The following is a 16,097-nucleotide window of genomic DNA, read 5'->3' as shown; positions in this document are numbered from 1 at the left end:
CTGATCAGGAGGAGCGCCATAATGAAAAAGGCCGATGGACGTCTGTAAAGCAAAATTACACCTGATCAAACATGAGATATAAAATGATAACCAGCAAACGTTTTCATAGTAGGTAGCTGCGTCAGCATGCTGAGGCAGCAAAGGAACAAGTAAAGGTTCATTCCATGCCAAAAAGAGAAGAAAAGAAACAACGTTTTGGCAGTAGAGCCTTCTTTAGGTGCAACACATTTTCATAATTTTTTATTTATGCAAGCCAATGACATTTTATTTTAACATTAACTATACATTTTTAGTATATAATTTAAAATTTTTACCATATAATATGAAAGCCTTCTGCTTCTGTTGTAACGTACTGTGAGAATGGTCACAGCTCGGTGAAGCTGAACAACGATGAAGTGAAAATTGGTGAAGATCGGTGAAGATTACGACAATCTAGTACTGTACAGTTTGACTTTGGATCTAACTTTATTGTGTGAAGTACATAAACTATTCATTGATCTGTTTGAACAGAAAGTAGAATGTAGGACATCTGTTACAGAAAGGCACACAATAATGACCAAAAAGTATATAAAACAAATGTATATAAAAATTACAAGTTTTTGTTTGTAATAATAGGTTGTATTTAGGGGATGTATTGCATTTAATAATGTTTTAAATCAAATAGGAAACAAATAATGTAAATAATAAAGTGCCACTACTAATGGAAACCTTCAGTCTGGCTGAAAAGTCCAGATGATTAAAAATTCTAACATTTCATAAATAAAGCAATTAAATTTGCTTTTTTTTCCAAACTTGTATGCATATATTTATAGCATACATACTGTGAATATACAGTATAAACTTCAATCACTTGAAATACTTAGGACACAAATAAATATACTGTTTTCTAAACGACTGTAAAAAAGTGAGAAATGTACATACAGTACAGGAAAAAAAATCAAATAACTCATTGTTTATGTAGATGTGGCATAATATTCGTGTTTCTGTAACAGGTACCTACAGTAGGATGCCTTTTATTTTGGTTTTCAGTTTTAATACATTCATTCAACTTCAAGTGGAATCAGATGACTCTTTTAATGAATAAAACATCCACGTGGAAATTTAGTGTCTATCATTAAAATAGAAAAATATGAAAATATCTCAAAATTCACACAAAAAAACATGAAATTTTTAGCACTTAGTGAAAATTGTGTAGATTCAGAGGCATTATATTTCATCACTCACAATCTCTAACAATGTTATTCACCAATTTATTGCGTATAACAATATTGCTTACATGTTTCTAGAAGAGGTGCACATTCAGTCATCTTGATTAAGATTTAATATAATGATTAATGACAGAGGGAATACTTATAAGACTTCATAAACTTCTATAACATTGCAGAAATAAGAATTAATTCCTTGTCTCATGAATTACTTTGCTTCTACTTATGTGTTGCGAGGATAAGTCAGTATTTAATAAACACATTGATGAATAATCGTAGTTTGAAACAAAGTAATAACACTTACAGCTAATAAATTTGTGAATAACATCATTAGAAATGGTGGGCACCAGAAATTGTGTCTGTGACTGCAGTATCAATTAATAATTTGTGTAACTGAAATTGTAAAATATGAAAAACATATAAAAATATATACCACATTCAATTTTAAAACCTGGAATCATATACAATCACATTTTACATGTTTACAACTCTATGACACACAACAATACCAACCCAAAACAACAGGAAAATACAACACTATAAAACAAATAAAATCAAAATATTAGTACAAAATCAAAAATGTAAAATTCTTGGTACCACAGTAAAAAAAATGCCCGGAGATTTTCCATGCTCAGTGTACAGCAGGGCTTTTTAGTAACGACAGAAGTGAAGGAACAAAAATAGCAGCAAACTGGGCTAGATATTCATCATTCAGTCTCCTAACAAAACATCAGCCCTTTGCAAATATTCAAACGTATTAAAGTAGTGTTTCTCATAAAGGAATAGGCACTATTTTTAATCCCTCTACAAGCTTAGGAAGTAACCATACACACTTTTGTACACAATGTCCTGGCTGGCACTCACCACTCAAATTGCAGGGCTGTGAAGCCTTTATTGCTGATACACGTGCGTACAGTACATTCTCAGAGCTGGCATCTATCTAACAGTCTGGCTCAAAAGCACTGTTTGCTTGTCCTCCTTTGTGGATGGTCTTGGCCGAAGTCTTCGACCTCTTCTTTCTAACAGACGCCGTAGGAGCCGCAGCGTCACCAGCAGTGACAGTCTGGGATGATTCGACATCAGTGACAGCAGGAGCCTCTGACCTGCCTTCTGTGGACTTCTTCTTCAACTTCTTCTTTTTCTTTTGGACTCTACAAGAGATACAGGTATATTTTCTGAAAAAAGGGTGGTAGTTCAATCCAGAAAGTTCATCTTTGCAATCTGAGCAATCTTTACAATGGAATGAAAACCACCGAACGCTTTTTACATGTACTAATTGTGTTGCTGATCAAATATATTTATTGGCTATGTTTAATGAATTTTTGAAGAAAAAGATATGTGATTTATTTATCCTTGTAAATACCCTGTTTTCTGTTTTCAAATGTATTCAACATATAGTCACACCCAGATAAAACACAAGTTCATACCCCCACCCTCATCTATCAAAGAAATATGCTCTTGAAAAGATGGAGAGACACTACAACAGTATATTTTGTTATAACAGTCTGCATGACTGTTATTTTCTGAATTTATTAGCCCCCATTAAAAAATACGTTCTTTGCATGATATTCAAATATCACAAGTCAAATTAGCCTTGCTTTATCTTTGTCTGAGATAAAGTCTTAAGTTTGTCTTGTGCAGTGATAAGGACACTCTGCAGTCTACTACTGTATAACAGTTCTGACAGCAAAAGTGTGAAGGAAGAGGTAGAAACTTGTTTGTATTTTACAGCATTTACATGGTCCCTGTCAGACTTTAGTGCTGCCATTTTTCATAATCCTGCCCTATTCCAAGGAATCGGCACTGGCACATATGTTTCTTTCAGAGCTCAGAGCTCAGAAACAGCGATAGCCATGAGTTCTATAGACAAGTACACATGACAAACTGTTTTGTCACTAGATGTTACCGAAAACTCAGTTCTGTGCTCTGTGGTTCGAGATGCAAGGACAACAAACAACTCTTTCCTTAAACTGGTTATAAAAGAATAGAAATGACCTGTTATGTTGTTCACATCTCTGTAGATGACTCCTGATTCCTTGTTTGCATTGACACAATTTCCAGTAAATGTTATGAGTACTGGGGGGGTCACAATGCAATTGCACAGTTCTACATTTCTTTGACTGTACTTTTTTAACAGAAGAGAAAAAAAAAGAATTTTAAAATGGAGAATTTTGCTGTAATGAGTCTTACCGTATATATATATAAATAATGTTTAGATGCATTTATGAAAAGATTGAATTAACCCAGACCAATTGTTGTATTTAATTTAACAAACACTAGTTATTAAGAAGTATTGACAAAAAGATTAATTGCCAATTAAAACACCCCCAGCTTTTCTTAGTCATGCATATATATGATCTTTGAATGTTTGTCAGCTCAATTTCACAAATTTCTCTGATCCAGAGAACCCTGATCTCAGTTATTTACTCAGTTTAGTTATAGCTTTGGTTTTTACACTTACCAATTACTGCTATTACAATCAGATTCTAAAATATTAAAATTTCTTCTTCAAAATGTATTTTGTGCAAAGGACAATAGTTTGCTTCCTGTTCTTTTGTTCTTTAAGTCACTCATTTTCCATTTTTAAATTTTAAAAAGAGAATATACTACGATTCTGTTACAATAATACAGTACTCTAAGGGTATTCTTATTTTAGAACGAAGAACAGGAAACACAACTTTACATTTAAATATAAGAAAGTATACAAGTATGTAATTAGTAGCCAATTAATCCATTCTAATCACATTATTTACTAATTTACTAAGAATCTAGGGTGTTGGCTTCAGATGGGATGAGATTCTGAGCTGTGAGAACATGAGGAGTGAGATTTGGACCTATATCTCCAGAACAGACTAAGACTCAAGCAGAGCACTTCTCTGCTTAACCTCCCTAACATGGGTGACAACAAGTGTTGTGGGTACTGTATGTGGAACAGGATTCTCAGCCAAGTGCTGACTCCTCAACTCTGGGCCTTTAAGAAACAACTAGACAAGATTTTAGATTCACTAAGCTACTAAACCAAAGGTGTAAGATTAGCTAAATGCTCTAAAGCAAAATGAGTAAACACCAAGCAATGTTAATATTATTTCAAATTGATTCATCAAAATATTCATATAGTGGGTTAGAGATGCAGTCTCTATTCCAAACCCAGATTTTATATTTATTTTTTTTCCAGAATACACATTAGTAATTGCATTTTGTCTGTCTTTTTCCCTGAGGCTAAGAGCTTTTATACTCATCTATGACTGACGTAACTACATATATAATTGAATTATGTTTTTCCATGTTAAAAATATTTTAAATGCTCTAAACCAGTTTCACAATATGGCAAAACCTGGAATGTTTAGTCCAAATAAAAATAAGATGGGTTTCCACCTGCACCTGGGGCTGTTTTCACCTTTGTACAGAGCTGTAGTTCGCTGCTATCACTACCACCCACACTCTCCATTTAGGTCCATTTGCTACCACACACTTACATTAAAGATCAACAGGCCATGTAAGGAAAGAATTTTAATACTGTATTTCTGTGTCTAATAAATGAAAATGTCTTTAAAAGCAACTGAGAATGTCATTATAAACAGAACAGATGTTTTCATATGCCTTATTAAAATTCTAAGGAACTAAAAGCATTGGAAGAACCTCCATCTTACTGAATGTGATTCAAGATATAGTAAAAGCAGTAACATTTTTGCTAAAATGGGTAATGTCCCCGAATAGGAAATGCTTTTAGAGAATGGGAAACCTGTGAAACTACTCTTTAAATATCGAAGGGTGATAGTGGTAATGTTAAAACACAAAGAAAGAATAAAAAGGTAAAATCGTGCACAGGGAATTCTACTAAAAGGAGATTACAAAACACCTGCCTCTATTGAAGATAAGAGTTCTTATCAGTAGTGTGAATAGCCCTTATAATATTTTATAGGGCCTGCATTTGTAAGTTTACTTGAAACACAATGAATGAATTCAGGACTGGAACACTGATCTGCTTCTGCAGTACCCCTCTGTGTCTACCTATGGTTTCCTGAATAACGCAGCGACAGTATAGCAATTGAATGGCCTATACTCAACCCTAGAGGCTCATCAGGCCAAAGCTTTTCCCAGTTTCTATAGTACTAAGCGCATGTAACTCCCCCTGGATGTGGCGCTATTCCACTGAACCACCCAGCACTGCACACCATCCAGCTGGTCTCGGTTTCTACAGTTGGGTGGACTGGAGCTCAATGACAGAGCAGCCAAGTCTGCAGTGGGGAACCGAACCCACCATTGTCCAGCGAGGACTTAAACTACTATTCTGTGCTGTTCCCACAAATGCAGCATTTTGAATGAAAGTTCTGCTTAAAATAAATGTTCATACAAAAATAATGGCAAAATAAATGCAATTCAGAAAAAATAATCAGTCAACATGACAATGGTTTCATGTTTGATGAGATTCTTCTCAAAAGAGAAGTACATCATACAGTGCAATGCTACATTTAGAATGTACTGTGTAACTTCATATTGCATATAAATAATTTAAGGGAAAAATACTGCCTTTTTATTCCCATGGGTAAGGAATAAAGGGGGAAAAAAAGTGTCTGGCTTATCCACAATGACCCCGATGTCACTAAAACCTACTGTATTACTGTATATTATTCACATGGGCTGATAATGGAAGACACTACTGGAGATTCATTTCATTCACTTCATTTCGGTCTACTACAATACGGCCATTCCGGTGGCACTGGCTTGCAACACTGAATGTGTAAAATGTGCTTTCAAAACAGGTGAGCAGTCATGACAAACAGGAAAACTAAAAAAGTTAAAGACAATCCATTTGTTGATTTCTCCTAACTGTTACCAAACTTTATGCTCACAAGTTACGTTATCTACTGTATATTCCTTTTTATCTATTGCTATAAGGTTTCCAAATATTCTCTGAAAGTTTTGTGGTTTAACAAGCTTCAGAAAGGGTAAAACAAAAACTAATTTCCAGTGGTATAAGGATGAATTTTTAAAGAACACATTTACTCAAGGGAGACAAGTGGATAAAGGTGGGGTAGGAAACTACGGAAGTGAAAAAGTGTTTTTAACTCAGAACATTGAAAACCAACATGCTGGTGTTGCAGCCGCCCTGTGACACAACTGTAACAAAAATTCTTACAGTGAGTTTCAATTTCCGAATGCTACTCACGTGGTCACAGGTGAGTCTGTGTCTGTATCGTGCTCCGAGATGAATTTGAGCTCCCCCGAGTAGCTGACAGCTGCTGACATCTGCAAGAGAATAAGTGTAGAAAAGTTTGACATGAAAGGGAAACAAAGGGGATAGCACATTTTGTGTGAGGGTGTAGAAACCCACTGGCTTCCTGTACATTCATTGTCTTCAGGCGTTATCAAAGCAGTGTCTGGCACTTTAGGAGTCCTTACTGCAGCGTAGTTACAAATGATTTCAAAACTAGAGTGGCAAAAAATTACAATCTATCCAAAGCAAATGTTTTGGGGTAGTTTAAATTATTGCTTAAATCACCAGAGTACTCAGAGCACTCATTTTGGAAGAAAGAGAAACATGTGAGAGAGACTGGTCTCTGTAGCTAAAATATGAAGCCAGCAACATAAAAATAAAAATGTTCTATAATAAAGAAAAAGGAAATCTTAAAGGATAATCCAGTAGAATTCCCCCCTGTCCTTAACATTTTGAACAACTGAATTTTTTTATACAGGAAAGTGGTTGTTGTATTTTCTAACATAAAATGCTAAAAAGTGTTTTTTCTAATTTATTTTTGCAGATTTTATCAAATAAACATAGAAGTTAAAAAAGTACTTCTATGCAGCTCAGAATGTCTACTGCTATTTCAATTCAAATCATCCACCAATAAAATACTGTAGGCTTGAATTCACAAATGGAAGATTTCAAAATCGGTCCAACGTCTGATTGTATCAAAGAGGTGATTAACCATTGATTAGTGAAGGTAGTGAATACAAAGAAAAAGAGCTCACAAAAGAATCTGTTTACTGTATTACATGAAGCTATAGTTAAAGTGAATAAGAAGTTAGGGTATTCTATATACGTATGACTAGATAGTATGACTGTGGAAAGCAGATAATTGTAAAACAATAAAAAGTAGTTAACTCCCATTTTAAAATAACAGCTGTTAGCTGATACGAATCCAGAAGAGTCTGCAGTAGCATGGCTGCACCAGTAACTCTATGTCTATCTAGGAATTTTTACAATTTCAAATGAGAAATGCTTGAGTTGACTATACTGTAACTTCTGAAACCAGGATGTTCTGCTAATGATATTCATGAAGTCTAAGAGAACCACAGGAATGAGTTAACAAAAAAAGGTCTTAAAGACCTACAAACACAGAAGAAAGAGTTGATTGACAGATTATCAGGAATTGATCAATGACAGACATGTTATATCCATTTAAATAAAAAAACAACTAAAGAGCATTAGCCTAGATGATTTAAGTGCAGTAACTGCTCAGAGGACGATGGAATAGATATTTAAGAAATAATAAAATAACCTTTATTCACGGTACACTGTTTTAACTGGCTGTTAAACCACTAGTCAGTTTTCAATGTGTCTGCAATCTTCCTAACACATCACCTATTACCTACTTGTCAATTCCACAGAATTTATTTCACTATGGTGTTCAGGCTCCTTCAAGGTCTACAACCTTACAGTTAAATTTACAGCATGTCCACCGACTTAAAACATTGTTTTAAAAGTTCCAACTTGGAAAAATATTTGCATTGTTTCAAAGAGTCCCACAAAGGTCTTACAGATGTTCAGCACAGCTTGCTTAATGGACTGAATGCCACAATGTTTTAAAAGCCACTCCAATGTAGCAAATCAGGTGATCAGAGAAGAAAACATTTCAGTGATCCTTAATTTTATTTTTTAAGCTAAAGCCAGGGTTGAGCAGGGGAGAGAGGGGTCCTAGCTGGTGAACCAAGGAGAAATATAATGTACAGTGTACATTAATCACTGTCTATCAATAATGTACAAAGGGTGATTAGTGATAGATGTAATTCCTGTCGGGGCCTGTACACAGACATGAGAATGTGATTTCATGTTTTACATCTATACAACAAGCTGTTTCGTCAGAACCACAATTATAATTCTATTTTTACTTTAGAAATATTTTATTACTACTACCATCCACAATTAAGATACAGCATTTGTAATGCTGTGCATTTATTTTCTGTTTTATAATTTAAGAGGATCTGTAACATTTTGTACTCACTTAGACATACAGTGCTTTGTGTCGATCAAAGGCAAAAAATGCCAATTAAATACATCAGGATTTTATATGGGTGGCATGGAGGCACCATGGTTAGCATTGCTACCTTGGAAAGCTGGGGCCCTGAATTCATGGGACGGCTATCTGCATGGAGTTCATTTATTCTCCCTGTGTTCTTGTGGGTTTCCTCAAGGTGCTCCAGTCCAAACATAGACTAGGTTAGGTTAATTGGCTTAGGTAGGTTAATTGGCTTCTGGGAAAACCCATGACCCAGAATTGTAAGAAACGGTTAAATATGGATGATTCCATATTTGAACAAAATAACATGTGACAAAATGCAAGGGGGGGGGAGATACTTTTGATAGCCACTGTTTGTCATTTAGAGAAGTATTGGCATGTCAAAAAGTGATACAAGTCAATAATGAAAATTGATGGTGTGCAAAAATATTCACGATTTGTATCATAAAACAATGCCCGGTGAGACATTATAATATTATGTAGATATTACTGAAAATGGTTCCTAAGTTTTGGTAACAGCGGGCTTTGTCTAGGTCAAAAGAATCATCAAAGAAACTCAGAAATACTTAACTTCTACAAGGCAAGTGATGGGTATAGAAATAGACATGTTTTACAATTTTAGTCAGACAGGAGCATTGTTTGAAATTGATTAAACAAATTATCATTAAGTGGGAAAAATTTCACCAAAAGCATTCAAGTGAAAGGAGACATCAACCACCATAACTCAAGATAGTTCATGTCCTTGACTCAACAGTGAGGAGGAATTCATACACTGATTGAGATTTTGCAATGATAGCAAGAAAAAAGGCCATAGTTAAAGCCAAAGCCCACAAAGCGTGGCTTAATTTTCCTGAGGATGACCTTTAGACAACCCAGAGATGTCTGGAAGACTGCAACTGAGTTTTTTAAATATCGACATGTTAAATGCCAGACAACTAAATCATTCTAAGAATAGAATCTGTCTCTACTGTGAAGCAGGAAAGAGGTGACATTATTATGTGGGGATCCTTTTCTGCTCCAGACACCACTAAGACTGTTGAAGCAGATTGAAAAATGAATTTAGATGTACCATCCACTTGTCCACTTGAGCTGAGCTGATACTATGCCTTCCAGCATATTTATGACCATAAACATACCTAATACATACATAATACATAAAGTAACAAGTTATAGGTTTATTCAATGCTGAAAAGAGAAGAAATAAAACACAACATTTCGGCTGTGGAGCCTTCTTTGCAGCCACCCACCTGAACTACTTCATAATACATAACTTCCAAAACAAAAATATCAAAATTAACAGTAAAACACCAAGAGCACTGGCACTTTTCTAAAACATTACGACACATAACAAAAATGTTTCTTATCTACAATCGTTCAAAGTAAAACATACCTTTCATTAATTCTGTGGTCTGAGTTTTGAATTTTGAATACAAAAGTGTTGAAATGTAAAAATAAATGTCAAATGTAATATGAAGGTGGTGAAAATGTATCAGTTTTGCAAAGAAGCTTTGACATAGCATTAAATAATAAAACTGATAGGTGTGATGTAGTTGGCCAGACATACAGTATGAGCTATGAGCTACATATATGAAACAAATGCTTACACATTCTCTAGTCTTACTATCTGAGGTGTCAACTCACTTTCCTGTTGTGTAGCATGTTTAAAAATGTGCAAGGGGTATATTTAAAAGAGTGGTAGATTATATATAGGGAGACAATGACTGATAATACAAGAATACTATGAACTATAAATTATATACTATGCTAACACGATACTATAAAGTATATTATCTTATACAGATTTGGTGCATTTTCAGCTGCCAAAAATATATGAACATTTTTCTGTAAAGACATGTAGCTTACCACTATTTTCAGATAAAGCTTTGATTTTCTACAGATGTTTAAAATACTAGTATATCATCTCCTATCTTCAGTGGAGAAGGATGACTGTCTTCCATGAACCTGACGTGACTGATAGGCCAGGTATCTGTGCATTCTCTGGTAGGTGGAGCACATGCTGTCTTGGGAGATGTGTGGTTGTGTAATTTACAATTCAATCATGGTGAGTTCTTTTCAACATTCTCACTCTTCTTTCTCATTTTTACATCTCTGGATGTCTCTCAAAGTTTTGAGCTCCTTCCCAGATATTTTCCATCCATCTGGTTCTGTCATGAGCCACAGTTTTTCGGGAGGCGAAATTTATGTCGCATTTTTGCAAGCTTGCTTTTGCCATGTCTCTTCAATGTTTCTTCTGGCCTCCTCTGATGTGACTGCCTTGGCAAAGCTGGCAAAAGAGAACCTTTTTGAAAGCCTGGAGTCTGATATCTAACATGTCCAATGCAAAGGAGCAAAGCTGGAGGTGAGAAGACTAGAGAGAACCCGATATTGGTGCTTCTGTCCTCTCATTTCATAGGTAAAATCTTCAGAAAACAGCCATGGTGATACGTTGGGTTTCAAAGTCCCCCTCTTGTCCTTGTGAAACCGGCAATAAGTAATGTCAGGTCAACATCTACAGGGTGAAAAACAGGAGGATTCCTTCAATTCTGGAGCTGGTTTGGTTGCTTTGAAGAACTGCTGGGATTCTTGAACATTACCATCTAGTTCTATGTTTACAAATGTGCTTTGCTTTGTGGATGTGGATGCTAAGGTCATTTTTAAATAAGTCACAAAGATTAACAAATACTATGGTGACAAGATAAGATGCAAAGGATAAGGACACAAAATTAGTGTTGAGTGATTAAACCACATGGCTAAGAAAATGTTAGTGTGATAACATATTCACATATATGTTCTCATTAAGGTGTGAAAAAAGAACCACAGACCAAAGAACACTGCAACAAAGTTCAGCTAAAAAATACAAGTAATATTATATTGTGCAAGTTAATCATTGTCGCACATTTTTTAAGCTTTATATTTTCACGTTTAATATTGCAACTGTTTTAGATTTTTCAGACCATGTGTTTTAGAATTTAATATATTATATTAGACAAATTTTCAAAACAAAACAACTAAAAATACTGCAAAGGAACAAGTAATAGGTTTATTCCATGTTGAAAAAAAGAAGAAAGAAAACACGTTTGGCCGGGGAGCCTTCTTCAGGTGTGAGCACGCCCTCACACCTGAAGAAGGCTCCACGGCCGAAACGTTGTGTTTTCTTTTCTTCTTTTTTTCAGCATGGAATAAACCTATTACTTGTTCCTTTGCAGCCTACGCATGCTGACGCAGCTACCCATCTAAAAACACTATCACTTTATGGCCTTTGTAAAATGTACACGGTCTCCAGTGTTGACTGCTGAAACTCAACAATTTCTAGATACAGTCTGGAGCTTTTTGTAAAGAAGGATCATCTATAAATGGAAAGAAGAGCTGATGATAACAAAGTTTGGATTAAAAATATATATCTGTAAGATCTGGCAGAATACTGATGAAATACAGATCTGGTTATAAAAAACTGCCAAAGGAGCTGTCCATTTTCCTGTTTGAGCCTTATCAGTTCATCCAGGCTTTCAGCATTGTTAAGCAGATAAGAGAGCAATTGACTCTTCCTCTGGATGGGACACCGCTTTATCACAGGGATCATCCCCAGCAATCCTGGTTCCCATTTATACAGCTGGGAAGACTGGAACAACTGGGATGCAGGACCTCGTTCAAGGGGATAACGACAGGGTCCACAGACCTACAAGCTACGACTCCGGAGACTGCATCAAAATTCAGTACAAAAACAAACAATAAGCCACTAATTTTAAACAATATCCTAAATGACTGCATGTGAGACATGAATACCTGCTATAATATACAGTCTTTCTTGTTGTCATGAGCGTTTAGGAGCCAAAGTCTAATTTTGAGTCTTATTTTTAAATCTTAGGACTTTCTATGGTCTTCCTAGTTCTTTCCCAACCTATTCCAGTCTAAGGTACAATTGTGAGCAATGTTGCCTAATTCGCATATATCTAAAAAAATAAATATGAAAACAAAAACGTTCAAGTCCTATTTCACAATCAGAAACAACTGCAAAACAAGTCTTACTACAATGAATTTTATCTACATAAACCAGAACATATTCCTTGATGGCATAACCCCTAGCTCAATTAATCATCACAGAGAAGAGTTCAGCAAAGCCTTCTTGTGAGGCAAAGTCAGGCCTGCACCCTTTATATTACAATTATTTTCTGGAGATGGGTATTTATTGTTTATCCAAAAAAAGGGTGTTATTTAAGTCTTGATATGAGTATATAAAGTTTGTACTGGATTCTTTCTCCGCTCTGTGTAAAACTAAATTCCCTCTATGAATTTTTAATTTTGTTTTAAAAATCAATGATGGTAATGTCTCTACCCTGAAAACTTTCCCAGCATGGTTTTTAAGAGTCAAAAATGTGAAATGGGAGATAATGCGCTTACATTTTAGTATCAGTTTGTTTACATAGTTTTCAGATGGTTTATAAAAAATGTGCCACTATAAACTTAATGAACCATAAGTAGGTCTAAATTAAATAAAGATAATTGGCTACTTAAATCAGACTTTAAAAATATTTTATTTCAACCTATAAAATTATCACGTAGATATAAAATCACAATTAATATAATCTTGAAAAGTAAAGAACTTGTCTTTTGATATGACTTTACACATATAAAACAAAACACACTGCTTTAATCTTGAGTTGCTAACATTATCACTTACATTATCAAACCAAAAAGCACAGAATGTTTTAAGACTACTGTTTTCCCCATATATCTATTTAGGATTCTAATCTTGTAAGAAAGGTTTACTGGGTCATATTTGTTCACTGAATTACCTCTAATGTTTCTACAGGCTGGTGCTATGCACTTTGTGTGGTCTTAGTAACACATGAGGTCTGGTGTTAAATATTAGATAAATACAACAAAGATCAGAAATGATTAGCTGCAGTGAGGAAGTTGGGCAGGTGTTAGGATTGGGTAATCCAAACTCTATTCTATGAACAAACAATGACCAGAACACTCCTATCAGATCCCACCACTGTTACACTTACACATTTAATTTAATCATTTTTCATGGGTGCGACTCTTCCGTAAATTCCACAACACACCTGCTCATGGTTGACAGCACACTACTTCATAAGGGCAGCCTGCTTGGGGAAACATGACATGATGCAAAACAAGGTACTGTACTCATGACGTAAGAAAATCCATCTGACTATTGAACCTAACGCTCCATCATCTACTTTCATGATTCCTCCATCTACAATAACTGTCAGATTCATTCGTGGTGTACTGTATGCGGCTCCACCCGATCAGCAATTCATGTTTCTCATTTGAGCTCCTTTTGGAACTGCAATATAAATGATTCACACATGAATTTGCAAACATTTTCACTTGGGGTGAAGACCATAAAGATCCACGCATGTCACAGCACAGGAGCGTTTTTGAAATCATTTACCCTTTTCTAATCATTTACCTTAGCTGGGGTTGGCGATCTGTCAGCTGTCTCGTTCTGCTGGTCAGACAGAACAGGATTTGGTTCTAGTGTGTGGGATAGCTCCTCTTCAAAACCTCCTGCAGTGGAAACACAGATGCGTTTGAACACATGACCCAAAACCACTGTGTCAGCAGAGGTTGTTCTCGCCAAGCTTAAAAGGAAAAAAAACCATAACAAAAACAGCTTACTTTCATCTGCCACATAATTAGCCGGGAAGTAGCCCTGTTGTCCATTTGCCAGGCGGCCAAACCACCAGTTCTCATTATCTTTGTACAACACTTGGATAATGTCACCACGATGTATGGTTAGCTCATCTGATCGATTCGCTGTGTAGTCATACAGGGACACAACCTAAGGGGGAAGATAAGAGCACCACAGCTTTATCAGACCTGTGCCACAGAGAGAAACACTTAACATTCACTTCCTCCTGCAGTACAGCAGCAGAAACCAAAGCTGCTGCTCTGGTAAGAGCTGAGGCTGTCTAGGGTTTTCTGAAAGGGATTCAAGGTGGTGGGAAGACATCAGGAGCAGTGAGATAAAGGACTTGTGGCACTGTAGAAATGTTTAAGAAAAAAGAAAAAAAAACTTTAATTGTGCTAAGATTAGTTTTCAGGCAGCTGCTACGCATTCAGTAAATGATTAAATTTGCGAAAGGAAGATTAAAAAGCTCTAAGCACATACATTCTAAGAACTGTGACACCACCTCCTGTACCACATGCTTTGTTGTCAATCTAATAAAAAACTTAACTCTTTACAAGCAATGTGAAGCACATTTTTCTGCCACTGGTTTCTGATGAAAGCTTAAAATTTGTTAAAACATTTCTAAAGTTCAAAGTTTTTTTTTTAATTCAACTTTTTAAATTCAAAATGTTTTTGAAATCAGTTACTTTGCAAATGTATTTAAAAAAAAGTTAAATGGCTTTCAAAAATCAGATCACTGTTAATTTTTTCCAATTTCCAATCACTTCCTTGGGGATTGTCCATATTGATTTGTCACTGCAGCAAACAGAAGATGACTAACAGGAATAGAAACCACAGTCACCACTTTTTAAATGTCAAAAAAGAGGACAGAATCTGCCAGTCTAAGGTACTCAATCTAAAAAAATGGGCACAGTAGTTTTTTTAATTACTTGTTATGTGGACTACATTAATGGTCAAGTAGAAATTATACAAATTATACTATTACAAGTATATTTATAGCCACAATACAAACATAGTGTATTTGGTGCCACTGCACATAGTGTTACACTCTTCTGTTCTTGCCTCACAGTAGTTTGTAACTGCTAATATGGTGGGCAAAGACTTAGAGGAATTACTAGAGCTCTAATATGTTAATAAGAGAAACATTTAGTTCCATTAACTATACCCATTACTACAGTATTCAAACTTGTTTTTAATGAAAGCACTGTTTATACATTTTAAGGTAGTTCCTTAAAAGTAACAAGGGACACAAAATCCAGTTTTGTCATAAAATCTCCCACGTTCATTATCCTTTCTGCTAAATGGTTTAGCCACTTTTATCATTAGATGACATCTTATCAAAATACTAGATTAAAATCAAGGGAATGCTTTCAAGACACAAAATCAGCAACACTCTTGCAAATGATTATCAATATTTCTGAACTGCATAAAGTTACTGGTTACAATAAGGTAAATGTCTGAGAAATGAAATCACTAATGTTTGCTTGACGGTAGCTGTTATGGTTTCCTATAGTATTAACAATTGTGTAACAAAATAATGACAGTAAATCTTGAATGAATAGAATGTGTGTCAATATTGCAAACTCTATTATTTATTAACAATGATTACACAAAGAATATTTTTATACTGTATCAGATCACTGCTAAATGTTTGAATTGACCATTCACAGACTGAAACAAGGACAGCGATGTCCTTTAGTTTTAATTTTTGTTTTGCTATTGCAATTTGCTTTAACGCCTCCATGACAAATCCTGTAACCAATGGTGGAAGATCTGAGTCACAGTGTTTCACAGTTTTTACAAAAATCCCAACAAGCAGAGCCTTCTTCTATCTTTTCTGCGAGGTCTTAAAACAACAGGTATTTTACACTTTTCAGAAATGTAGCAAGGCTCTGGTTACTAATGACAATCAGTAAATTTATTTTGTTATGATAGGATAAACATCAAAATAAATACACAGGTAGATACAGTTTAGACTTTGTCTTCTTAAGGTGA

General features: G+C 35.2%; 1 protein-coding gene across 1 annotated transcript in view; it reads right to left on the bottom strand.

Moving 5' to 3' along the window:
• Positions 1–212: 212 nt before the first annotated feature.
• The window catches only part of ahi1 (Abelson helper integration site 1), a 97,393-nt gene continuing 81,508 nt past the window's right edge, over positions 213–16,097 (bottom strand). Inside the window, exons 24-27 of the mRNA XM_088932562.1 lie at positions 14,090–14,252; positions 13,881–13,978; positions 6,376–6,455; positions 213–2,356 (exon numbers count right to left, since the gene is read on the bottom strand). Coding sequence (XP_088788688.1) covers positions 2,146–2,356; positions 6,376–6,455; positions 13,881–13,978; positions 14,090–14,252 — 552 coding nt within the window. The 3' untranslated portion in view covers positions 213–2,145. The remainder of the gene's footprint in view (positions 2,357–6,375; positions 6,456–13,880; positions 13,979–14,089; positions 14,253–16,097) is intronic.

This window comes from Atractosteus spatula, chromosome 2, assembly GCF_055471065.1.
Source record: "Atractosteus spatula isolate fAtrSpa1 chromosome 2, fAtrSpa1.hap1, whole genome shotgun sequence".
In the NCBI taxonomy this organism is placed as follows: domain Eukaryota; kingdom Metazoa; phylum Chordata; class Actinopteri; order Semionotiformes; family Lepisosteidae; genus Atractosteus; species Atractosteus spatula.
Note: the sequence above shows the minus strand (reverse complement) of the source record. Positions and strands in the feature narration are given on the sequence as shown.